General features: G+C 33.0%; 1 protein-coding gene and 1 long non-coding RNA gene across 2 annotated transcripts; both read right to left on the bottom strand.

The window, feature by feature from the left end:
* Nucleotides 1-2,338: 2,338 nt before the first annotated feature.
* Nucleotides 2,339-12,469, bottom strand: LOC134228717 (serine/threonine-protein phosphatase 6 regulatory ankyrin repeat subunit A-like). Its single transcript, XM_062710403.1, has 8 exons — nt 12,376-12,469; nt 12,210-12,257; nt 12,072-12,089; nt 6,609-8,712; nt 5,929-6,041; nt 4,420-5,787; nt 3,988-4,071; nt 2,339-3,672 (listed from the first exon to the last, which is right to left on the bottom strand). Exons 1-8 carry the CDS (start codon nt 12,467-12,469, stop codon nt 2,339-2,341), a joined length of 5,163 nt encoding a protein of 1,720 aa, XP_062566387.1.
* Nucleotides 12,470-18,599: 6,130 nt separating this feature from the next.
* Nucleotides 18,600-24,715, bottom strand: LOC134228716 (uncharacterized). Its single transcript, XR_009984057.1, has 3 exons — nt 24,661-24,715; nt 22,560-22,635; nt 18,600-19,120 (listed from the first exon to the last, which is right to left on the bottom strand). It is a non-coding gene; the product is annotated as an uncharacterized LOC134228716 (long non-coding RNA).
* Nucleotides 24,716-27,699: the final 2,984 nt, after the last annotated feature.

Here is a 27,699-nt window from a genome sequence, read left to right as displayed (position 1 = left end):
AAAAAGAATAGATTAAAATGGTATTTTTTGAAATGGTTGTATAATGTAATAAAAAGATGTTTTTTTTTTCTTACAATATTCAATAGATTAAAACATTCATCCCCTTGAAACAAATTGTAAGGGACATAGTAACACGCTTGTGTGTTTGTGTTTGAGATGGTGAATATGTTTATATGTCCTGTATTCTTTGATGTGAATGTTGCTCCTCAATTGCTTTATTCAAGATTGTAACAATCAGACACTTTTAATTTATTCTGACAAAATGCCAGGGTCTTCTTTTTACATTTTAAGCCCAAATGGATCTTTTGCGGATTCTCCCATCGAATTCATAATAATTATGAAATTCTGACTGCTTCTAATTACGAATTTTCCAGGATACAGTGTATTTGCTTAACAAGCTTATCTTATTTAGGTACAAGTTTTTCTTATAATATTATTAGGTAATGTACAAGAGACATTAATATTTAAATGACTTGGAGCTTGCTTGTACATGTATATGTATTTTTTTTTCAAGTATTTAGATGCCAGTAAGATAGAACAGAATAAACAAAAAATGATGTATACATTCTTGCCAACAAAATAACCAACTAAACCATACTCTGTATCGTTAAAAATGCATATTGTAATGGGAATTAGAAAGAATTTTCAGTGCACAATAGTTATAAAAAGTAATTAAACCAGCAAAATAAAAAAAACGCTCGAGAAGTGTCAATGTATGTTACCATATTTATTCCAAGAAAAACATTAAACGTCATAATTGAGACAACAGAGATAGGGTATACGAATACACATAAATTATATATAATTATATGTGTAATGATATCAAGAACATATATACCTCCTTATATCGAAATAATGTGATATCTTGGTCGTGAATCAAGTTTTTTCTCTAAAATAACTCAGGTCTTTAAAATTAAATAAAGAAATGAAATAACAATATATTATGAATATTAAAATTCAAATCAACACAATAATCATTTTTATAAACACTTAAAAATAATAATAATAATAAAAGAAAACATAAGTTGTAAACATTTGTAAAGCACTGCAAATGACATACATGTAATTAACTAGCCGCAAAACTGAAGCTCTCTTCTTGAGAAAATTCGGACAGAGAAAGCAGAGAGCTACAGATCCAAGCGTTGTAAAAACCTTCGATTTACGCCGACGATTTTTTGTCGCTCACATTAGGTATTTTTTCTTCTATTTTATACTTCCCTCAGCTTTAATTGTATTTTATAATTATAATCATATATTTTACTTAAATTCTTGATAATTTACTTACCATTCAACGCTAACAAATGGCTGTTTTTGGTTACAGACGTCAAATCAGAACTCTTTTGAAACGACAAACTATAAAACTACAAAACTATATACAGGACTGTTTCGGACCGTTCAAAGATAAATAAACTTTAATAAATTATAAAAAAAAATAGTTAAATATATAATTAATTATAGGATAAAATTCACCAAAGCAAGAGAAGTTTAAACTACTCGAAATAAATACATATACCTGAAGTAGCGACAAAAATTGTCGGCGTGTAAATCGAAGGTTTTTACAACCCTAGGATCTGTAACTCTTTATCTTTTCGAATTTTCTCAAGCAGAGAGCTACAGTTCTGCAGCCAGTAATTAACAAGTCGCTCTGTAATACTAATAGCGCATGGTAACATTTCAAAATATACACTTCCAACTTGACACTATGTGATAAATTGTAATATTCAACAGATTAATAGAAAACTCATTAAGTTCGGAAACAGAAGCGTTAAAATATCAAATGATATGTACATTAATAATTACATTTAATTTCAATGTAATATCATATGTTGTTATGATCATAATGGCTAACATACTGATTAATTATTAAACTAATTGGTAACAATGAACATGTACTTCCATTTTTTCAGTTAAGCCACTAATAGATTATAACTCAGGATCTATACATCTGTATATAATCCGAGGGATACAACACAATTAAAAAGTGACGTAACAAGGCAATTGCATATTTCGATTTCATATCTAATGTGACATTTAAAAAAAAATTACTGTTAATCGATATAAATTGTTTATTAGGAGTCTAAAAAGTTTTCCCTTTTCTGAAGAATGAAAAACAATGTAATTATAGAATTATTCTTATCTGCATCAATTAACAGTTAAGCCTGAAACATTTCTTTTATTTTCTTTGAAACAACATGATTATGCTTTACTTTTTCCATTGACGGATTGTATTACCATTGATGTCAAAATATTATTTCAACAATATGTTTAAATTAGTATTGCAAACCATAACGCTTTTTGCCTTCCAAAATAATTATCATGGGGTACCCGGTATTTAAATCTAATACAACACTTCAGCAATATTATTCAAATTAAATTCTTCTCTCCTCTCCCAATAATCCACGGCATAAATGAAGTTTGAATTTTCTAAAGCCTTATATAGAGCACTGTGTTCGAAGGCATCCTTTTCGGCCAACAACTGTGGGTAACTATTAACTAAGTAATCACGCATTTCCAGTTCATCATTTATACAACATTCGTGAAGGACTGTTTTGCCCTCGTTTGTTATACTGTTGACATCCATACCTTTTTCTATCAGAAACTTGAAAAGATCTACACGCCCTGTCCAAGCTGCGACGTGTAACACGTCTCGATTCGTTGTGTCCTTTATTTCTAGCAGTTTTGGGTAAGTATCAATTAGATATTTACACATCTCTAAAGAACCCTCTTTACAACATAGATGTAAGACTGTTTCACCTGATTCAGATGAACAGTTTATATCCAGTCCTTTCTCCGTCAGAAATCTCACACAATCAACGTCTCCTCCCATGACCGCGTTAGGCAACACATTTTGTTCATAGCTGGCCCTTTTATCAAGTAACTGAGGATAAGAATCAACTAGATACTTACATAATTCTAATTTACCATTTATACAACATAAGTGTAAAACTGTTAGACCTGACTTTGTTCTACAATAAATATCCAGACCTTTTTCTATCAGAAACTCGACAAAACCAATGTTACCCGCCATTGCCGCGCAATGCAATGCAAGTTTTCCATCCTTATCCTTTATATCCAGTAAAGGAGGATAAAAATCAAGTAGGTACGAACACATTTCCATTGTACCATTCAGACAACATTCATGAAGGACTGTTCTGCCCAAAGTTGTTTTACTATAAACATCCGTATCTTTTTCTAACAGAAATTTGAAAAGATCTACTCGACCTTTCCATGCCGTAACGTGTAAAACGGTTCGATTCATACTGTCATTGCATTTCAGGAATTGAGGGTAAGTGTTTGCTAGATATTTACAAATGTCTAATGAACCATTTAGACAACATTCATGAAGGACAGTCCTTCCTCCGAAATTACTGTTGACATTAATGCCCTTTTCTATTAAAAACTTGAAGATATCAATATGACCTTTCGTTGCTGCAATGTGTAACACATATCGATTCCATATTTTGTCAATTTTTAGTAATTGAGGGAAAGTATTAATTAAATATTTACACACCTCCAAAGAACCCTCTTCACAACATAGGTCTAAGAGTGTTTCACCTGATTTTGATTGACAGTGGATATCCAGTCCTTTCTCCGTTAGAAATCTCACACAATCAACGTCTCCGCCCATGACTGCGTAATGCAAGACACTGCGTCCATATTTGTCCCTCTCATCTAGTAAATAATAATAAGTATCAACTAAATACTTACACAATTCTAATTTACCACTGAAACAACATAGATGTAAAACTGTTAAATGTGACCATGTTACACTATTGATATCCAGACCCTTTCTTATTAGAAACTTTACAAAATTAGTGTTACCCGCTATGGCTGCGTAATGCAACGCAAGATATCCATCCGTGTCACTACAATACAGCAAATGAGGATAAGAATTAATTAGATAGGTACACATTTCCATTGTACCGTTTAGACAACATTGGTGAAGAACACTACTTCCTGAATTTGTTTTTGTGTTAACATCCATACCTTTTTCTATCAGAAACTTGAAAAGACCAACACTTCCATTCCAAGCTGTGTAATGTAGTGCATTAAAGCTGTTTTGGTCTTCACCTTCAAGTAATTGAGGATAGGTATTTACAAGATATTGACACATCTCAAAGAATCCCCCTTTACAACTTAGGTGTAAGACTGTTTCACCTGATTTTGTTTTACTGTTGATTTCAAGTCCTCTTTCTATCAGAAATTTTAGAAAATCAATGTTTCCTCCTTCAGCTGCACAATGCAACACATTTTCTCCATTTTCATTTGCGATTTCCGATAAATGGGGATATGTATCAACAAGATACTTACACAATTCGAGTTTACCGTAGATACAACATACCTTTAGAACTGTGAAATCTGACTTTGTTCAACTATTGTTATCTTTTCCCGTTAGTAACCTGATAAAACCAATGTTACCCCCAATTGCTGCGCAATGTAATGCAAGTTTTCCGTCATTGTCCTTTATATCCACTAAATGGTGATAAACATTAACTAGGTACGAACACATCTCCATTGTACCATTCAGACAACATTCATGAAGGACTGTTCTGCCTAAGTTTGTTCTACTATTTACATCCAGACCTTTTTCTATCAGAAACTTGAAAAGATCAACTCGACCTTTCCGGGCTGTTACGTGTAACATATTTCGATTGGATATATCCTTACTTTCTAGTAACTGAGGGTAAGTGTTAGCTAGATATTTACACATCTCCAAGGAACCTTTTTCACAACAAAGATGTAAAACAGTTTCACCCGATTTTGATATACCGTCGATATTAACTCCATTCTCTGTCAAAAAGTTCACACAATCAACGCTACCTCCCTTGGCTGCGTAATGTAATACATTTTCTCCATTTATGTCCTTATTTTTCAGTAATTTGGGGTACGTATCAACTAGATATTTACATAACTCTATTTTACCATTAATACAACATAAGTGTAAGACTGTTAGATCTGTGTTTGTTCTACTATTGATATCAAGTCCTTTTTCTGTCAGAAGCTTGACAAAAGCAATGTTACCACTCATGGCCGCGCAATGCAATGCAAGTTTTCCATCCTTGTCCTTTTTGTCCAGTAAATGAGGATAAAAATTAACAAGGTACGAACACATCTCCATTGTACCATTCAGACAACATTCATGTAGGACCGTTCTGCCTAAAATTGTTCTACTATTTACATCCAGACCTTTTTCTATCAGAAACTTGAAAAGATCAACACGACCTTTCCATGCCGTGGCGTGTAGTAAATTTTCATTAGTATCACTCATAATTTGCAATAACTGAGGATACGTGTTGGCTAGATACTTACACATGTCTAATGAACCAGAAAGGCAACACATGTATAGGACTGTATAACCTGAATTTGATTTACTGTTGATATCTAGTCCTTTATTTTTTAAAATATTGACGCAGTCAATATTTCCTCCTATGGTTGCATAAAACAATGCATTTAGTCCTTGATTATCCATACAGTCCAGTAACTGAGGATAAGTTTCAACCAGGTGGATACTCATTTCTACTGAGCCACAACGAAAGCATTTGTGTAGGACTGTTTGTCCGAGAGCTGTTTTGCTGTTGATATCCATACCCATTCCTATAAGAAACATTAATAAATCAATATTTCCTCCCTCAGCTGCTGCATGTAAAAGATTTTGATCATCAACAGTTCTGATCTCTAATAAATGAGGGTAGGTTCCCAGTAAATATCTGAAAAGATCAATATGTCCACTGCATGCTGCAAAATGTAAAACGCTTTTGCCAGCCTTTGTTGTGATATCTTGTAAGTCTGGATAATTGTTTACTAAGAATTTACAAATATCTATTTTACCCTTCAAACAACATAAATGCAGAACTGAAAGACCATCCTTATCCTTACTATAAACACTGAGGCCTTGATCTACCAGAAACCTGAAAAGATGAATATTACCTCCCATAGCCGCAGAGTGTAAAATGGTTTTATCGAAGCTGTCTTTGACAAACTTTAAATGAGGAAAAGTGTTTATTAGGTATTTACACATCTCCAATTTTCCATTACCACAACTAAAATGCAAAACAGTTTGATTTCTTTGTGTTTTACTGTCGGCTTCAAGACCGTTTTTCAGTAGGAATTCAAAAAGTTGAATATTACCACCCCATGCCGATTCATGTAAAGCATTTAAACCTTGGTCATCACAGACGTCCAATAAATAAGGAAAGTTGCTGACTAAGTACTTGCACATTATATATGCTCCAACAGAACAACAATTATGCAATACTGTTTTACCATTGTTTGTTTTACTTGAAATGCACAATCCATTCTCAGCCAGAAATTTGACAATTTCAACATTACCTCCATATGCTGCGTCATGTAATGGAGTGTAACTGTATTTGTCGCTAATACCCAGTAACAAGGGATAAGTATGAACTAAGTATTTGCACATCTCTATTTTACCTTTAATACAAGAAAAATGGAGGACTGTTCGAAATGTATTTGTTTTACTATAAACATTATATATATTAAATCCTCTCTCTGTCAAAAAATGAAAAATATCAATATTACCTCCATAAGCGGCGCTGTGTAACAAATTTAAACAATCAGTGCGCTCAATATACATTAGTTCAGGATACCTCTTTACTAAGTATTTAAACATTTCTATTTTTCCTGCAAAGCAAGAGGAATAAAGAACTGTACTACCCTGGTATGTTTTTCTATTCACATCCAAACCCGTCTCTGCCAGGAATTGAAAAAGATCTACATTCCCTCCATATGCTGCATCATACAGAACAGTAGATCCACTTTTGTCGATTATATTCAGTAATTGTGGGTACTCTCTAACTAAGTACTTACATATCTCTATCTGGCCATCTGCACAACAACAATGCAAGACAGTTTTACCTTCATTTGTTTGGCTACTGACATCTATGCCTTCTAGGAGTAGAAACTTAAAAAGTTCAACATTACCTCCGTAGGCTGCGTAATGTAAAGCATTTAGACCATATGTGTTACATTCGTATAAAAAATGTGGTTGCTTATCCAGTAAATATTTACACATTTCAATCATACCATTCAGACAACAACTATGAAAGACAGTTCTACCATTATATGCTTTACAGTTAACGTCCAGACCTTCCTGCAATAAAAGTTGTAACAGTTCAACATTGCCTCCCCAGGATACATCATGTAACACGGTTTCACCATCATAGCTTCTTAGTTTTAGTAAACAAGGATAAGTGTCTACTAAAAATCTACACATATTAAAATATCCATGTTTACAAGCAATGTGTAGAATCGTCTTTCCTTGATCTCCTAGTATCGTTGACGGATCAATATCCATCTTGAGAATAAACTCTACCACATCTAAATGATTTTGAGAGCATGCCTTTTGTAATGAAGTAAATATTTGCTTTTGTGAGGAAAGACGTAATAGACATTCTACCCATTTGGCATGGCCGGCTTCCGAGAAATGAACCAACATCGAATCATCGTTTTCGTCCACATTATTTATCATTACATTTATGAACTCTTCGTTTTGGAAAACCTTTCTAAAAAAAGCTTCATCGGACCAGAGTTTTAATAGTGATACTGCCTTATACTCAGATGCCTTTGCACCCTTTAAAAGGATAATGATTCTGTCTATGACGTCTGGAAACATTTCGTCAGTTATGGTAACAGTATTCACTGCTTTGACGGACTTTGTTGCAAGAGAAACTAGGAGAAAAGGATCACATAAGCTGATGACATCTTTTGGGTGAAACTGAAAAATGTACAAGAAAAGGCTATCTTGTACAGAACTATGTGTAAATTTAAATATTTTCTCTATCTCATCGTATTCTATAAAAGAACCTTCGTAACATTCCGTTGACCTTTGGAAATCTTGCATAAAAGCAGTATCTGTCTTCATTCCTATAATTTCAAAAGCCTTTTGTTTTCTTTGCCTGTCTGAGGAAGGGGTTTGCAAAGTTTCAGCAGCAACTCTCCCTCCACAAAAAAGAATATACACCAAAACAGCAGTTTTCGGCTTTTTTTCTCCTATTCTTTCTTTGATTTCATTCCGTAGATATTTCAAAGGTTCTTCAAATAATTCATAAGTATCAACATTGTTGCATTTTCCGTCTTTCAGAAGTCTGAAACATTGAGGGATACCTATTGAACATCCAAGAGTTTTTATTTCGAGTACTTTATCGATGGAAATGATATCTTGTAAGTCGTATTTTGTTACAAAATCTTCTAACTCTTTTCTATTTATCCGATTTTCGATGTCGGATATATTAACAACAGCTGAACGCAAAAACTCGCTGCCCTCCAGTTTCTGTTTTATTTCGTTATATATTTCACTCCTTATTGTCACAATGAGCATATTTCCGTCTGAGATGTCATCATTTGATACCAAAACTTTTATGAGATCAAGCTGATTGAAAAAGTAACGCACCTCTTCATTTAATACAAATGTTTCTCCAAATATGTTGTCTAAAAATATTGCAACATTGGAGCATGATGGGATTAGACTATAAATATCATTGGTTGACATTATCTGTAATGGATGCTTCCCTTCTTTCTGCAGTTCCGTTAAGATATGCCTAGAGAGAGTGGTCTTTCCATCCCCTTGATTTCCCCTGACGAGAACAAACCCATTCCTTTTAATGACATTCAATATTTTGTCCATAGTCCGAGTTTTTACGAACATGGGAGTAATTTCCTCAGACGAACTTTTCAACATTTTTTTCGTTGTATCTGAGATAAAGATGAATGTGTTTAAAAACATTTAATATACATCATTTGCTTAAAATAAACAAAGACCGTATTTATTTCGATAAGGTACAAAATACGAAATATATATTTGTACATTTATAGTGATTTAAATGTTGACATTTCCAATTTTAATATTTCCACATTTTAAGGTGGTAATACCGACTTAAAAGTTTGTAGTGTGGATTATCCAACTTTAAGGTTTATAATTTTAACTTTAGCGTTGGTGATTCCTAATGTCTTTTGTGTCTAAATTGTCATTAGAGACGTTACTTCACTCAGTCTTTGGACTACTGGAGAACAATACGTGATCATTCGAAGGAAAAATGGTTTTGCTTAATATAATTATTACACAACACAAAAAATTATTAATTTAACTAACTTCTCACTGTAGATTATAAATATCCTTTAATAATACATTAGATAAATTGCTTAAATTTCCTGTTTTATCTAAATTTATCAAATTAACTTATTCATATGAACGCGAGAAATCCGAACTAAGAACCTAGTCACATCGTCATGGTGGTACGAGGGGTGATCAAAAAGTTCGCAAACTATCTCTATATCTACGAAACCACAATTCAGATTAAAATGAAATTCGGTACACACATAGCCATACACAAGGTCTTTAAATATCATATGCTGAATAAAGTTTTTCTCCTTGTTTGTGACGTCACAATGTGAAAATGACGTCACTATGTAGGTCACTTGTGACGAAAAATGGTTGTCTCAGTCGAACTTGTTCAACAAACGACTGTACAATTTATTGTATGTCTTAAAAATCCCTCTGCAGTATAATATAATAATTTGTACACAGTTTATTGAGATAAATAAGTTCCTATAAATTCAATTAATGATTGGATTGATCGTTTTAGTGAAGGAAGGCAGATGGTTAAAAATGATACTTGTCATCTTACCCAATGAAAGCAAGTTTGAAAAGATAATGTATTTTTGATTTATTAATTTGCTATAATGATCCTCCAATAAACACTTTGAAAAATAGTTGAATATTTGAACAATAATATAATTATCAAATACCTAAGATATCGTTTACTTTAGATTTTAAACATATTAGATATGATAAAAAGGAGGCACCCATTCTCTATCCACCTTGAATAAAAGTATCTCCCGAGACAGAAGATTTGTGTTTTAATAGTCGCCATGCTTAATTTTGGAAAGGATATTCTTATCCACCCATTCTGTTGCCGAGATATGACCATTTCTGACAAATGAACTGTTCTTCTCATAAAAATTAACTCACATGGTAAGAAATATAAAACTCAGAAAAATCTTTCATCTTTTGTAACAGAACGCTACGGAGGGGGTTACGTGACCGCCAATATCATGTGATTCACGCATGCGCAGAACAATGGTTGATGTGCATTAAAATCGCGGAGGATTAATTTAAAATATAATCAACATTGAAACCAAATATCGTTTCTTTTATGGAAGTTATTCAATTAGTTTGCAAACTTTTTGATCACCCCTCGTACATTGTGTATACTTTAAGCTCTTAATTTATTGTAGATTATGCACTAGATTCATAATTTTAACTTTAGCATTGGTGATTCCTAATACCATGTGCAATAATTTTGTGCCTATATTGTCATAAAAGACGTTATTTTATTCAGTCTTTGGATTACTGGAGAAAAATACGTGATTATTTAAAGAAAAATAGTATTGATAATAGTTATAAGTTCACATTATTAATTTAATTTCTGATTATAAGTTATATAAACATTTCGATAATTAATTCATTATTAAAGGCTTAAATCTCTTCACATCTTACTCCATCAATTTTACCTGTTAACATGAACTTAACAAATCTCTAAACACAACCAGGGTAAAAATATTAGAGTTTGGACTCTAAATATATTCAGAAAAAGAAATGTTTTGATTTTCTACTTCAAATATGTCTTATCATGATTGAACTACTTTTACATTAATTCAGGCATTATATTATTATAACATGATAATGATTATACAGGGCATAGCAACAGGGGGGGGGGGGGGGGCAGGGGGGGCTGGCCCCCACTCCCCCCAACCCTACTTATACTATAGAAAATGTTAATTGAAAGCCTGGTTGCCCCCCTACTTTTAGTGATTATGATATACCGAAAATGTAGTATTGGAATTGGTACTGAGAGTAGTTGACACTGATAAAAAGTTTACTTACCCCCCCCCCCCCCCTCCACGAAATAGGATTTTCAACTTTGGGCAACTTTTTCCTTTTTTTTGCTTGTCAACTGTTTCATGTAAGTAAAAAAAAATTCTCCGGCTGCCCCCCCCCCCCCCCCACTTTCAAAAACGATGCCATGCGACTAATTATAATATATTATAATTTATTAAGTGGACATGCGATAAGAAAAGTCTCCCCCAATCATGACCGAAGCATACTTGATCGGAAAATAAAATTAACCCAAATTTAGTTCTCTGCTCCACAGAATTTATAAAAAGATGAACCTGCTTAATAGGTTTACATGCTCAGTGTCCTCCATAACAGTTTAAATTTTTTGGTTTATAACTTAAAGCTGAACACTACTCGTAAATAGGCATAGTCCGCCATATTTCCCGTTCTTCAACGCTCTCCCTACAACTCGTATATAAGGAGCAGATCGCTAGTCAGTTCAATGTACTTCACTATAGAGATCCGACGAGTGTAGACGCACATCTTGCAAAGCATGCTACTCATTATCGATGAAATTATCAAATTTTACGCATTTTTTTCCGAAACAGGACAAAAGTATCATGGAAAATGTAGGTCAATACATTATTTACAAACAGAAAATGCACATAAAAATAAGAAATAAAGTCAAAAAATCTAAGATCACGATAGGAGTACTACATGTCGGCCACGAGTTTCGAGTGTGCAATCGGGTGTAACGAAAGCGAACGGTTTATATACCCGTCTGACAGAGCCTATTTATGAGAAATGTTCAGCTTTAAGGGACTTTTACGAGAAGCACTGACTTTTGCGGTTTACTGTTTACATGGACCTTTAAACCTGTATCGTCTACGGAGGTACAGTCAGAAAACCTTTCAAGTAGTCATAGTAATGGTGTAAGGGGCACTAAAATGTGAAGGCCGAGAGTTGGGGTAGTATGGTTGTCGCTGTCTTTAAGGACAATTCTGTGCTTTGACCTAACAAGTTATTTTTGTTGAATGAAATGTTGAGCTAAATATTTATATCGTAAAAGAGTTTCCGTACTCTGTCGAAGTGGAAAAAAAGTCGTCAACTGTAAAAGTCAGCACTTCTCGTAAAAGTCGAATGAAACCATTTAATGAATGTCTTTTAAAAATCAAATAAAAAAATAGAAAAAAAATACGAAGGAAAAAAGACTCACCAAACATTACTGTCAATTCTGCAAAGAAAAAATATTATTTTAAAAAAAATACATTCTTAATCTCATTACACCACACACACACACACACACACACACACACACACACACACACACACACACACACACACACAGACCTACCTCTAGGAATTGCAGAACCATTTTCTGCACTGAAGTTTGCAAAGTCATCTGAAATAATTCTTACTATTTTAAAATTTCATGATGGCAAACAATGAATATGAATTGGATTTTATTTAAACTTCTTTATTTATCAAATGATAAAATCTGATTTTAAAATAGATCCTACTCCTAAGCTCAGTAAGCGTTTGTCTTGTCTCCTTATCGTCATCTGCTTGCTGTCTCAGTTGTTCACCATAAAGACTATCACGGATTGGATCCATGGTTTCGTGACGAAGAAAATCTACTGCTTTCTCATACTGATTTCCATTATTGAGAAAGCTATCTATATCTACAATGGCTGATCGTACTATAGACCAAAGAGAATTAAAGTCTACGTTAGATATTGATGGGTTTGATGAATGGACACTCTGATTTCGCGCCAATCGGATTCTTTCAATGTTTGCAGAAGTTGATCTATCATTTGAATCAGGATCATTTCCCCAACCTTTTAAGTGTGACTGTATGCCACAAATGTTTCTTAGCAGTATGTATAATAAAGAAATGTCCATATCATTGTAATTTCCTGAGTAAACTCCATGTTGAGGGAGGATAAGATTTCTTTGTTCTGCAGTTAAACGAGGTAGATAAGGACTCTTTTGCCGAATTAATCCCGCAAAGTTTGATGCCGAGACATAATGACGTAATAAATCACGAAGTGAATTTGTGCAAGGGCCAAGTAGGAGTCGAGATGCTCTATTCGCGTTCGTGGTCCCTTCTGTTGATGAATAAGGTGAATAAGCCATCGTTAATAAAACACCTTTCCTGAAATGTAAATTTATTTAGATATTTGACCATATAATCAAACTTGTCAAACAGGTGTAAGTTTGATACGTTATCAATTGTCTCTGGAAACTGCTGTTCAAAGATTCAACGATCTATTGTCAAAGTTTGATGAGCCTCCTCAACAAATTAAGGATGATCTTATCAATATTTGGGCATCACATGCTACACGTTTACCATATAAAGTAAACAGATAACAACGCATGTATTTGAATGCAAATAGTCAGGAATGGGAGGAATGAGTACTAGCACTAGTAATGCACAAATTATTACTGCTACAGTTGCAGTTGCAATAACGTCTACCACAAGATATACATGTACCTAGGTAAAAACTAATTATATGAAAAACTTACTCCTTTGCATGGTAGTATATCAGGTCGCCCGCGTGCCGCTGTAGTTGGAGAGTCTGCTCTAGAGTGGCGATGTAAGGAGTTGATCCTTACATTGCGGGTTCGAATCCCACTGTGGCCCAGTCTTTGTACGGGGACATGGAAACCGGTCTTTCTGATGAGACCGTATAAACCGAGGTACCGAATCGCAGTAGGTTCTGGCACCAAAAAGATCCCTCACTGCTCAATGGCCTTCGGTGCCGAGCCTAGGACAAAGATTTGCAGCTCTCATCACCGGCAAGTGATGGTGTCTCCGTATGAGTGAAAAATTCTCGATAGGTACGTTAAACAACAAACAAACAGTATTCCAGTACTTAATTTAACAAACGACAATATACTTCTCAAGCTGTTGTAAAGAGCTCAGCAATATTACTGAATACCCACAAACCGTAATTGATCTGGCCAGTCCAATCTTTAAAGACATAAATTAATTTGATAAATAGGAGAGAGTAAGGATCACTGGAGACCAGCAAAACTACCCATGGAACGATTCCTACCCCAATGATCACTAAACTTTTAGGAGAAATTTTATGGAGAATTGGAGATGATGAATGAGGCTTGCAGTCACAGAGGAAAGTCGTGAAAATAGGAGCTGTGCACAGATAATACAGGGCAGATGAGCCAGTCAAACAATGGAATACAGAATTTAATATCATCTACTAATTTTGTTGCTGTATCATGCAACAAACGGTCCTACTGATTAGCTGAGAACCACGTAAGACATTGCCTGTTGTGCCGATAAAACCTCCACCCACAAATTGCCATGTTGTAAAACATTATGATGCAAGAGTATGTTTTAATTGTTCTAGGAAGAACAAAATAAACAACTGTCCACCGAATTGGTAATGTAAGAACTGCAAGAACATCAATAATACTTGACCCCGCGACCAATAAAATTTGTTATCTTATTTGTAGTCCTTATAATAAGATGTGTTTTTGCTAAAAGAGCTGAAGAAGGAGTGAATTTATCGAGGAACCGCTATATAAAAAAACAATTCACTTTACAGATGAAACAGATAAAAATGAGTAAAAAGTATTTTATAGAATACAATCGTGTAAAATTTATTATTACATAAGGCTGTTATGAAATGAACAAGAGGCCCACGGTCACAAAATTCGAAGTTCACTTCCGATGGACATCATGGATGATTCTAGATAAATTGATGAAAAATGACTTTGCAGTTCTTAAGAATAAAAATTCTTTAGTTTCAGGAGTTCTAATTATATCTAGATCTCCTTAAAAGAGGGCGTGGTGCGTTTTGTAAACAAAGTAAAATCCCTTTTAATTAAGAAAGAAAGCCTTTTGGCAAGTTTGTTTGCAAATATACTGAAAGGAAAAAGAAACGCAGGGTAAACTTTTGAGGTGAATTCAATTTATTTTTCTTTCATTTTTTTACTTATAAAATCATCCTTCAAAAAGATATATAACCAAAATCCTTTTTATTTTTTTCTCATAATTCACGAGTTATTGAAACTCATATGACGATACCCCCCAAAAGTGAAAAATCGAAAACTCGCATTATCTTCAATATCTCTTCCGCGCATCTGTCAGAGCCTTATTTTTTCCTTCGCATTTAATTCATCAGAGTGTTTATCTTTCAAACCCTGGCAATACTGGGCATGGGTAACCACGCCAAAAAAATAGTCAAACGACGCACGCATGCGCCAGTGAGGGGAACGCAACAGCAAGTTGACCGGCTCAAAAAACCAAACTGCGGAATTGTTTTCCTTCATTTTTCGTGTGAATGTAATGATTACAATAGTCTACCCTATAAATGGCGGTTTTTGTGGTAGTAAGGTGGCGATTTAAGAGATGTCAGGACGATTAACCCGCTCGTAACATGACTCTGTTTCCCGTTAACATCATCGTCACGGTTGATTGAAAACCATTACAGGCCCTCTCTGACAATGGGTTACAAGTTTTATGGGAGAAATTTTACAAAAAACTGCTTAGTTACCCGTTGTTGCCATTTTCATTGATTGGGTAATACGAAAACCAGACCCAATGGAACTTCTGTAAACTGTAACAAGATTGCAAGAAATTCGAAACGTCTGAAAATATTGAAAAATGATGTGCATACCTTAGGTGCATCAAATGGTGCAAAAGACTTGTTGACAAACTCGTCGTCATCAAATTGCACGTGTTTTGTGCTTTTTAGTGTTTTCCCTACGTGACGTCATACATTTTACGGTTGAGTAATTCTGAAAACTGATTTTGGTGCATAGTAACTAAATTTCTCATCTGACCAAATTTCGTAATGCGGTCAAAAAAATATCGAATATTATGCTACCCTGCGTTGCATTTTCCTTTCAGTATATTATAATCACTTGGCGGAAATAAAAAATGTGAAAAGTTTACAAAGAAAACGACATAAGACATTTGATCAGAAAAGCTCAGTCGCGCCTTCAATGAGCTACAAATGATATAAAGAAGATGAAAATATTTATTCTTTTTTTTAATGCTTACTTACCAAATAATTGCTGATTTGTTGTTTACGATTTATCAGTTTGAAATTTCACCGACAATAAATGTAGAGGATTTCTGGATAGAGATTTATACCTGAAAGATAAGTGCATACTTTTCATATCAAATACAAGTAGATTGACAAAATTCTATTCAATGTTATACTAATACATTTTTCGAGAAGCACTAACTTTTACAGTTGCCGATCTACTTTGACAATTATTTAAACCTGTGTCATGTACGGAGGTACAACATTGATAGTAGATAAAAAACTTTTCTAGTGGTCATAGGTCTGGTGTTAGGGGAACTTAGATTTGAAAACCGTTAGTTAAGGGTAGGGTGGTTGTTGTTTTCTCCATGGACAACATATTTGTGCTTCGAAATAACTCGCTATTTTCGTTGAATTAAATGTTGAGTTAAATATTTGTATCGTAAAAAAGTTTCCGTGCATTTTCTATAAAAAATAAAGCCATATAGCCCCGCTCATTCAAAGGTTATGGACAAGGTTAAAGTTTTGTAGACAAACAGGTAAACAGCTAAACGGACAGACACACATTTGGTTATATATTGGGTACATCAAGTCCAAATCCTATTGGATACTGCTTATTGGATACAAAAAAAGTGTACACACGAGAGAGCATTATTTGGGTAGTTACTGTTCAAATCTTATTGGATATTAATCCTCGTGTCCGTATTTTATTGGGTTTTTTCTTATTGTTTTTTATTCATTTCAAATTTATTATATATTTAATATTTGCTGGTAAATTCAGACAAGACTGAAAACCTTTGGTTTTGAACCCATATTTTAGTCAATTTCTGTGATAAAGTTCTTTTATTGTAACGCTTAACTAATTTGTTCTTAGCAATAAGGATATACACCTGTATATTTCAAAATAACTATTATCAAAATATATGAATACCTTAGTGCAAAAAAACTGAATTGTGAAAACACAACTCAACACATCTCAGACTCTGTTCAACCTTTCTTGAATAACAAAATTAAGTATTTAAGGAGAAACCTTTTTGAGTCATGACCAATTAATAATTAGCATGAAGGTATCCAACAGGCATTGGACAGGTGTCCAATACCTGTTGGGTTGTATTTTGACGAAGGGATTAAACTACCCAAGAACAATTGAACATGTGTACATTGTCCAATTCTATTTGGGTTTCTTGAATCTCCTCATCAAAATACAACCCAACAGGTAATGGACACCTGTCCAACTCCTCTTGGATATCTACATCCCACCCAACAGGTAATGGACACTTGTCCAATTCTTCTTGGGTTTCTTGAATTGTTTCATCAGAATACTACCCAACAGGTAATGGACATCTGTCGAACTCCTCTTGGATATCTACATCCCACCCAACAGGCAATGGACACTTGTCTAATTCTTGGGTTTCTTGAATTGCATCATCAAAATACAACCCAACAGGTAATGGACACCAGTCCAACTCCTCTAGGATATCTACATCCCTCCCAACAGGTAATGGACACTTGTCCCCATTCTTCTTGGGTTTCTTGAATTGTTTCATCAGAATACCACCCAACAGGTAATGGACATCTGTCCAACTCCTCTTGGATATCTACATCCCACCCAACAGGCAATGGACACTTGTCTAATTCTTGGGTTTCTTGAATTGCATCATCAAAATACAACCCAACAGGTAATGGACACCTGTCCAACTCCTCTTGGATATCTACATCCCACCCAACAGGCAATGGACACTTGTCCAATTCTTCTTGGGTTTCTTGAATTGTTTCATCAGAATACCACCCAACAGGTAATGGACACCTGTCCAACTCCTCTTGGATATCTACATCTCACCCAACAGGTAATGGACACTTTTCCAATTCTTCTTGGGTTTCTTGAATTGTTTCATCAGAATACCATCCAACAGGTAATGGACATCCGTCCAACTCCTCTTGGATATCTACATCCCACCCAACAGGCAATGGACACTTGTCAAATTCTTTGGTTTCTTGAGAATCCCCTCATCAGAATACTACCCAACATGTAATGGACACCTGTCCAATTCCTCTTGGATATCTTCATCCCTTCAATAGTATATAAACTAAAAGGTATTGGACATTCTATTGAGTTACTCAAATTTTTTTTCATAAGAAAGAAAACCCAATAGGTATTGGACATTGGTTCAACTCTTCTTGGATATGACATCCCAACATTAGAATAAAACACAACAGGTGATGTTTACCTGTCCAATTCTTCTTGGGTTACTTATACCCTTCATTAAAATTGTAAAAATTGTCTTGGATATTTATACTCTTGCATTAGATTGCAAACCCAATAAGTATGACATTTACCTTCCCTAGTTGAATTCAAATTTATCTGCATAAGCATACATAAGTCCAAAACATATTTAATACTTTAATTCTAACATTCCACATCTCATTCAGTGTACACTTTACAAATGATAGGAAATATATAAGCATTTTGTGCCTAAACTATTTGGCTTTTAAAGAATTTTATAACCATGTTTGCAAACTTTAAATTTAAATATTGGAACTTGGAGCAAGTCATTACAGGTAGAGCAAGATGCTGAAAACCATATTGATAAATAGATCATACCCTTGATAAAACATTTGCCTTCAGTTGCTAAGATTGTGTTGTATTGTATGGAAAATTTCTATAATCCTGTTTATTACAGATACATGTACAATGCATATTTTCCCTGTAATAATAAAAATACTTCCGAGATGTAAAAGAATGGATTAAATAGTCACCGATGTTAAAAGATATTACATGGTCTCATTAATCTGGTTCGGAAATTACAAACTTAGTTTTGAAGCCGATAAAACAGTGTCGCACCGGAAAACTCAGTTACAAGTACCATGAATGAATTCGTTGTATCAAAACTTTAAAATAATTGATGCACTATGTCCAAATCTTTTCGACAAATCGGGATAAAGATATTAAATCAAATCATCACTGTTATAAGTCTTAGAGCTAGAGAAAAGTCATAACATGCCCAAATTTTACATGTAAGACTTTGATCCTATATTTCAATAAATGTCAAAATGGTTTTATTTTTGTTTCTGTTCAATACTTTCTTCTTCAGGGTCTCTCATGGCCTATACTGTATGATGCCTCCATTGACCCTGCTCTTTTATATTGCCATATGTTTATCCAGTAGCAGTGATTATGCTCAGGCAATCTTTGAAATATTCCTCATTTCATGCATCTCCTTCAGTTCTGCCTCTATCCATTTTATTCATTCTGCAATTAGATAAAGGCATTTCTTTGCCGTTTAAAACATGTTTTTCTTGATTACAGCAAGATCACCCTTTATGTTGATCAAACCCAACCAAGAAGTAGAAGTATATTTCTTATTTAGAAATATGTATTGATAAAATGGAAGAAAAACTAAATTCTATCAACTCTTTTTTTTTCTTCTATGTCTAACTGCATCTTCATCCTACCCCCCATCCGCCATAATTTTATCAAAATGGAATCATCATTCAACACACAAAACGATGTTGCATATTAATTAGACAGTATGTTGGTTTCTGATTGTTAAGAACGAGATTTTAAAAAGATTTTACACCTATTCCTTGCAAATTTTAGACTTCTAATGTAACACTATCAGTACATTAGGGGTACATAATCTTCAAAAACATCTCTACACTTAATGATAAAGCTTTCACATTAGCATTGTTTTTAGCCCAATGGTTCTGCTAAAGAGGATTTAAAATTGACCCAAACCTTACTAACTTCTTTGAAATTATATTGACAGGGACAGAGACACAAATGACACTCCATCCCCCCTTCCTGGGGTATGCTTTGCACAAAATTTAAATAAAATTGACTTAGCTGGATAGAAGTTGAAAATATAAAAAAAATTACAGTCAATCAGATTATGAATAACTTTCAGCACATCAGACATGAAGTAGTGATCCTTAAATAAAATACACCTACAAGATGAAGCTGTTTTATTCCTTTGAAGTGATATCTAGTATTGTTTCTTTTCCTGTATGCCACCTCTATCAGAACAAAATGTTATACATGTATTAACACAACCTATGACCGTATAGTACCCCAGTATTTACTTTACAATTAATTAAGTTCTGGAACCAACCCTCAGATGCCCTTATAACAAACGATTCTAAACTGGCAAAGGCAAAGGGCATCTGAAGAATTTAAAATAAAATGATAGTACAAACAAGCTAACGGTGTGCATGAAAATGTTGGCAAACACTGACGTTGCGCACTGTGTTGGTGTCAGTTTTCTGTAACGTCAAAATGACGTTATTTTACGTGAAGTTCTAGAAAATTTATTTGACGTTACTTTTTTGCTAACATTTTTTATGGAGGAAAAATAAAAACCCAGTAATGTCGCCAATTTTATAATGCAGGTAATTGGAAACACGTGTTATTAAATTATCTGCACCCTTCTGCATGCATATTGCGGGAGGAAAGTATGAGCATGGTTTGCCTTTTTTAAAAAAAAAAACTTTGTAGAAATAACGAAACTTGTTCAACATCGCATTTTAAATTTACATGCTTTTTATTTTATTGAGATAAATTCAACAAAAAATCCATATCAGTAGGCCCTAGAACCTGCCCTTTGTTTTCAGTAAATTGTACGATTGTAGATATGTTGCTGATTTAGCACTGAATTATTTTTTTTCGTTCAAGGTCCTATCCCATCTTGTAATGAAAATCTAATTCATTTGTATTCACCTCCGACAACCCCTAACCCTTATTCAATATTGAATTATTCAATGTAAACGCGCCATGTATGAAAAAAATATTTTATACCAGCATAAAATAGAGTTGACATACTTTACTGTGAGTTATTTCAAATTTGAAATCATATCCTTGCATAAATTTTGGTTTGTGTGATTTTTTTCTCGTGTCTTAATTCGAACTCTGAATGGTACTTTTGTAAAGATTCTGACAAGGTTTTATACCGATACAGTGTACAAGTATACACTGCACATGTTTTACTTTTATATATAAATGCAACTTTTAAAACTTAGAATTATTTTTCTAATTAATCATTATTGGTATGTTTTTTTCTTTTATCCATATCAGGCTCATCAGCAATTGAGAGTAAGTTTTGGTAGGGGAGAAAAAATATTTTGACCCTTTACCTGACTTTTATGTATTGAACCTAAGATAACGTCAAAACGCCAAAATTTTACGTCTGTGACATTTATGTTGACATTTAAATTTTGTAAGGATTTTGTCACCATTCTACTGAAATTATTTTGGAATATACCAATAACATTTTGAAAAGATGCACATTTCATAAAAATCCTTTAATTTTCAATATTTCTATTTTCAATAACTACACATGTGATCAATGTTACCACGTTTATACAATTATAGTAAGATTTATTACTTTTGGACAATGTGTGACATTTATGTTGACATTGTAAAAAGCCTATAAAACAAACACTTCTTTATAGAATCAATTCATTTTCATATCTAAATAAAGTTTTGATTTTGCACATTTTGTATTAAACGTTGTTCGGTGCCAAATTAGAAAAATGTATTCTTAAAACTTAGGTCATTTTTGGGGTGTAGCATTTTAACGTGACGTTTTTGCCGTCAAATTCAATTGTGACGTATAGCTACATGTAGTGCATTTATGTAACACGGCAATTGTTATTATAATTTAAGGCACCGCAAGTTAAAATTCTGTCTAGAGATCTTTTTTCTTAATAACTTGGCAACATTTTGTAGAATTTGAAATAATTTCCGGCATCAATTTTTCATCCAGCATTACAAAATTTGCCATTTTACTAATCTTAAAAACTTTGCGACATTGAACCTCCAAACTTTGTGGCACACCATCTTAGTCAATGTCCCCACAATAAATCGGCTTAATATCAGAAACCCAACATACATATCGACACAAAATTTCAGTCTAATTTAAAATATAGTTCCTTGCACACAAAAAGGATCATTGACATGCCATTTCAAAATTGATTTTGCTCATGAAATTATTTTTTTAAGTTACCAATGACATTTCATGTTTCTTTCAAAATTTCTTCGGATAACGCTTATCTACATCGCTGTCTTACATTTTGAACAACGCGTTCACAACATTCGGATTGAACAAAATTACAATTGTAAAACTTTACATCGGTTACATCATATTTTGAACTTTTCTGTTAAATTTTTTGTTTGTATTGTTTGTTTTATGGAAATTATCAACATTTTGTTATTGCGTGTGCGACGCTCCTGTTACCGATCTACATGCGTTTTTCACGTAATTGACGGAATAGTCAAATTATATCTTTGACAAATGGAATTTTTTAAACAAAATTTTTGTTAAAATGTATTTTAAAAGTATACAATTACCGACCGAATGATATATAGTTTTCATATAATGAATTGTTTTAAAATTATGAAAATAGCGCAAATGCCGCTGCAATAGTATTTTTTAACCTTTTGACACCAACACCGTGCGCGACGTCTAAATATAATACTAAGGTACTTTCTCAAACTTAACATGAATACTAAAGAAGTTTTATGTGGCTGTATTGCACATACCAAAAGCTTGCCTGCAGTTAAAGGTTGGTTGCCTAGTAGTTATGTAGTATGTACAAGTTTTTCCCTCTATTTCTTCTAATTTAAGAAGCGAAAATGTCTCTAAAAATCTTATGGTTGGTATGAAGTATTCCTGTTCATTTTACTGATTACTTACAATTGTCCTATTTCTGAGGGTCATCTTCTGATGGGTGTGTTCTCTGCAATGTTCACAATTGAAGTTCCTGTTTGACCTGTTACATATTGAAAATCCTCAATGAACATGATTATGGTTTTAATTTCCATAATAATCATTGATTACTTTTATTTAAAAAAATCTAAACCAATTTATTGTAACATAAAACTTAGGAAAATATTCATGTTATATCAATGGAAAAAAGGAATCATTATCTCCAGTTATCCTAAAATCACAAATAAGCATTAATCATATAAATTCACATACGTAAACCCATTAGCTTTTTGTGCTATTAAATCATAGTCATCGCTGTGCAATAAAGGAAATCAAGTACTAATCCACAGCTTTGTGGCAATAAAGTTACTATCCCCGAGTAAAAAGTGACAAGCCCAAATATAGAGGCAAAAATTAAAAAGTAACATATTGAAAAAAGTTCATCGTGAAAAAAGTCAGGGTATTAACTACAGATGATTCTTTTTAAAATTAAAGTTTAATTTAATTTTCGCTAGTAAAATTTAATCATATATAAATTAATGATTTAAAAAAATGGAAAAAAAAGATTTAAGATATTCCTTTTCTGGTCATTCACTAGATCGTCTAATTAAAACGAAGCAAAAATCATTTTGTTTTCATCTTGAATCATTTAAAGCCATATATGGCGTATGTACAATGAAAATTATTAGACTAAAATTATAAGAACTTATTATTTGTATCATTACTTTATATAAACATGATAAAGATAGAAATTTTCCGTAAATTACAAAATCTAAGTCAATTGCGTTATAAAGATATCAAAATTTAATTTGGATTCTCGGAATTTTCTCCGACTTGGAATAAAATACAAAAGATTTAAATAACACATTACAGAGAAGATAAAATCGTATTATTAGATAAAACGAGGTGTTTTCCGTGCTCTGAATTGTATGAAAAGCTTTAATTCAAATGTATTAACTATATTTCTTTACTTAATTTTGTATTTTTCAAAAATATATTTTTTGATCAGTTACGCCATATATGGCTTAAAAAAACGCTACATAATTGCATGACACTTATCATTGAGCTGATTGGGTGAATGTATATAATTTAATAATAAGATATCTGTGAAGCATATATGTACACGCAAATATTGCTATATCAAACAAAGGAAAGGGGTGAATTCAAATTAGGAAATAAAAGATCGTTTTTAAGTAAATCAGTCTTGTAGTACTGCAAAATGGATGCAGTTGTGGAGATTTATGGATAATATGAGCATGTTGTCTGGAATATTTCCACATTAGGGAATTGAATAGCAAAAAAGAGTGAAAATACCGGTTGTGCTTTTCATGTATTACATGTGTATTTCAAAATTCCTAATAGCCCAAGGGGATTCCTCGGTGCAGAAAACCAATAGCCCCATCCTCAAAAATGGAAGCCCTGGGTGTAGCGCGATGCTAATTACACACCCATCATGTGAAATAGTTATAGTAGCCCTATATTAATTTCAGTATTGTTTTAAATTAATTAAAACAAATGACAAAAACAATAATTTAAAAAAAAATCAAAATAAAGCAGACAGTCAAAATCAAAGACAGAAAGAAGCACTGTTTTGACTGAAAGTTTTTCAGTAATACAATGAATCTCTTAAGTTACATATCAGATGAGATAAACTTACATACAATTATTTAGTTGTTGTCAATTATCCCATTTATCATTATCTCAGCTCACTTTGCGATTGTAATACTGTCTACATGAACCGATAATTTACAGCTGATTTATGAACACACGATTGTTAAAATTTTCATTTCCCTTTTCAATATACATTGTCAGAACATACTTAGTTGGTTATGATATAAAATTAAATAATAAACACTTTCGATTTATTAAAGATTATCTAACAATACACGATGATTTACTAAATACTTCTCGCCCTCAAGAGAGTTAAAAAGACAGAGAAAATTCAAAATACAAACAAGTGCAACTTAGGATTAATTGTTCCGATATATCTATTTTAATTTTGTGCACAATTGTTTTCAAAATTACATAAAAATCTTTTTTCCTTAAACAAGAACCCAGCAATGGATAAATATTAATCGAATAAACTTACCTTTTCTCTTGTCAATCAGAAAATATTGTTGACATTAAGTGTTTCTTAGTCGCCATATTTTTTTTCCATGAAAACAAACGTTGTTATGATCAGGACCAACGGAAGTTGATTTTCGGAACTCTCGAGAATTTAGAGTTCCGAATGTAAAACTGAAACAACAAAACACGGTGCGTCCGTGAAAGCAACATTTTTGGACACTTTTTTGGACAAATCGTCGTGTCCAAGTTTTGTTGGGTACTAACCTGCAAATACCCAATTAGGATGTTTTAAGCATATTCAGCGACATTTCTTATTGGGTATACCCAATAAGCAAAAAGTACCCAATAAGTACAATCTTGGCATGAAAAATACCCAATAAATGCACTCTCGTAAACACAGACAGACAGACGGACGGACGGATGGACGGACAGGGCAAAAACTATATACCCCGAATTTTACGGCATAAAAAATGCTTTACTCTATCATGTACAAATGGCCAAAAGAACAGAAAATTCAAAAAACAAATAATTTCGTAGCATATAAATCCAACAATAAACTTATTTAAGTTATTTGTTCAGGAGATTTAAGTTATAACAGTTTACCAAAAACATTTATACCGAGTTCATTTAATCAATGTTAATTGAGATATTTCTATCTCTTTACGCGTAAGTCATTTAAATTTCAGATGCAAAATTGTTTATAAACATTTAATTAATATTTTGTTTCACTAAAAATATTTACAAGGACTATAATAGAAAGATAACTCTTGTTGATGGATGCGTATTATTTTACAAGCACAGAAAACAATTTGATGTTCTGTTTTTTAAAAACCAACGCTTCAGTATGTTTTCTAATGAGAATTAGATATGTATGAAAGTAAATAATTTTTTATATATACCTCATATTTCTAATTCTAGTGTGAGAAAAAAAAATTGATTTTTCTATTTACCATATCAAATTTTCTTCACATCATGATTTGAAGTATTATTCATTTCTGAAAAAGTAAGCAGCGCTCCATACTTCAAACTTTTTTCCATTTGAATTTTATGCAATTTTTGTTGATGAAAATCAATGTTTAGAATAAAAAAAAATGGTGAAATTTGGAGCAGAGGGATATTTCACCTTAATTTAATCAATTAAAAATTCATCAAACCATTACCTGTCGTTTAGAAGGTTTCCATTATCTTTCGGATTTTGCTAGATCATCCTCGTTTGTGTATTCAGTTCATCTGTTATCTATATATTATCTTCGTTTTATGTATTCAGCTCATTTTTTATCTGTTTCATCTGTCTATGCATGCATCGTGCTCAAATCCAATTGCAGGTTTATCAATCTACATGTAACCCAATTTATTACATATATTGCATCACATAAAATAGACAAACAATGCACCTTGGTATGTTAACGTTATCATTACCATCAAACGATTAAAGGTATAATTTGAAATAAATTTAAGTGTACTTAATAAGTTTAACAGCTATCAATAAACATCATCTGTGGATGCTAAGGTATAAAATATTTGAAAGTGGATTTGTTCTTTGTCTTTGAAGAGCTAGATATTAGACAGAAAATCATGGCATCTCGCTTGTCATTGGTTTGATTGATAGTTGGTCCTCGTCGCATATGGTCATTAAAACAACCAAATATGAATCCGATATGGTGGATTTTGTAATATTTTTTTGTTTCGAGTTCATAGACACATGGCAGGAAATACTTATTTTTAATTGACATTATCTGAATGCAGAGCTGATGATCATATACAAAAGTTTTTTTTTAATTCTCCTGTAGAAGTTTTTAAAAATATTTATATTCTGAATAAATCCTGCTTCATTTGAATTAAAACCGAAGTGTCCTAATAAAACCATATAAGTGACCATCAAATTTCCAACACTCTGTTGGTAAAGTTTACCTTTGGCTTTGTTACATGTACCATGGAGTATTTCAGGCTTAAGTCAAACTCCTTTTGTTGTTCTTAAAAATTGCAAAAGTCATTTGCAAGAACATCAAAATTATCGATTGATGATATGTTGTTTTAACGTCCCTCTCGAGAAATTTACACTCATATGGAGACGCCACCACTTGCCAGTGTAGAGCTGCAAAATCTGTTCTACACTCGGTTCTCAGGGCCATTGAGCAGGGAGGGATCTTTTTCGTGCCAGCAATTACGGCGACAAGGGACCTCGGTTTATACGGTCTCATCCGAATGACCGGTCTTCACGTCCCAGAGTAGGATTCGAACCCGCGACGTTAGGATTAATTCCTTACCTCGCGACTCAAGAGCAGACGCTCTAACCACTGAGCCACGTGTCGACAAAATCACAATTAATGTTTCTAAATTTTGTTCTATTTTATAAATAATTTTCAGCACATTTTGAAGATAAATTAAATAAATAAATATTTACAGGTGATTAAAAATTGACCTACGTCTAAATATGTTTCGAGATGTTTGAGCCAGGGTACCAAAGTCTAAGATGCTGAGGAGTCTAAAAGATGAACCATAACATCTCTTGAAAATAAACTGCGAAGTATTAATGTGTGTTTAGAAGCAGCATATTTTTTTTTCTAAAAATGTAGTTGTCTTCATTATTCATAAGATATGAAAATTTCACCCTAACCTTATTAGTCCCTTACCAGTGAAATTGGAGGGGACTTTCTCTGAGTCTATCCGTCTACTTGTCTGTCTAGCTATCCATCCGTCTTTAGCTAGCTGTCCCTATGTCCCTTTGTCAGCATGTCCCATTTGGTTATCCAATTTTTCCCCTGAAAGCTAACATATTTTGTTATATATATTGAGAGAAATGATGTTAACAATTGAAATACATGTAGTTGATTACTCTTCTAACAGGTCTTTAAAATTACTACATTTAAATAATTAACTAAATAAATAAAATATATACAGGATCTCACATGCTTTGTGGTTGAGTATAAAAAAAAATAATTATCGAAGGGTTTGGAGATAAAATACACATTTCCTTGGATAGAAAATCGTATGCAACCACAAAGGAGAATTCTTTTCATCACACATATAAAACATAGCTATTTCATGTTTTACACTGTTT

The sequence above is a fragment of the Saccostrea cucullata genome, unplaced genomic scaffold (assembly GCF_032062105.1).
Source record: "Saccostrea cucullata isolate Sc308-1 unplaced genomic scaffold, CSIRO_AGI_Scuc_v1 ctg5179, whole genome shotgun sequence".
Classification (NCBI taxonomy): domain Eukaryota; kingdom Metazoa; phylum Mollusca; class Bivalvia; order Ostreida; family Ostreidae; genus Saccostrea; species Saccostrea cuccullata.
This window is presented reverse-complemented; position numbering and strand designations above follow the sequence as displayed.

Coding starts and splice junctions, on each gene's coding strand:
- LOC134228717 (XM_062710403.1), bottom strand. CDS start 12,469: ATGGATCCAATCCGTGATAGTCTTTATGGTGAACAACTGAGACAGCAA. Junction 6,042..6,608: donor TTTAAATACTTAGTAAAGAG/GTATCCTGAACT, acceptor TTTGCATTTTAG/TTGTGGTAATGGAAAATTGG. Junction 3,673..3,987: donor CAAGTTTCTGATAGAAAAAG/GTATGGATGTTA, acceptor ATTATTTACTAG/ATGAGAGGGACAAATATGGA.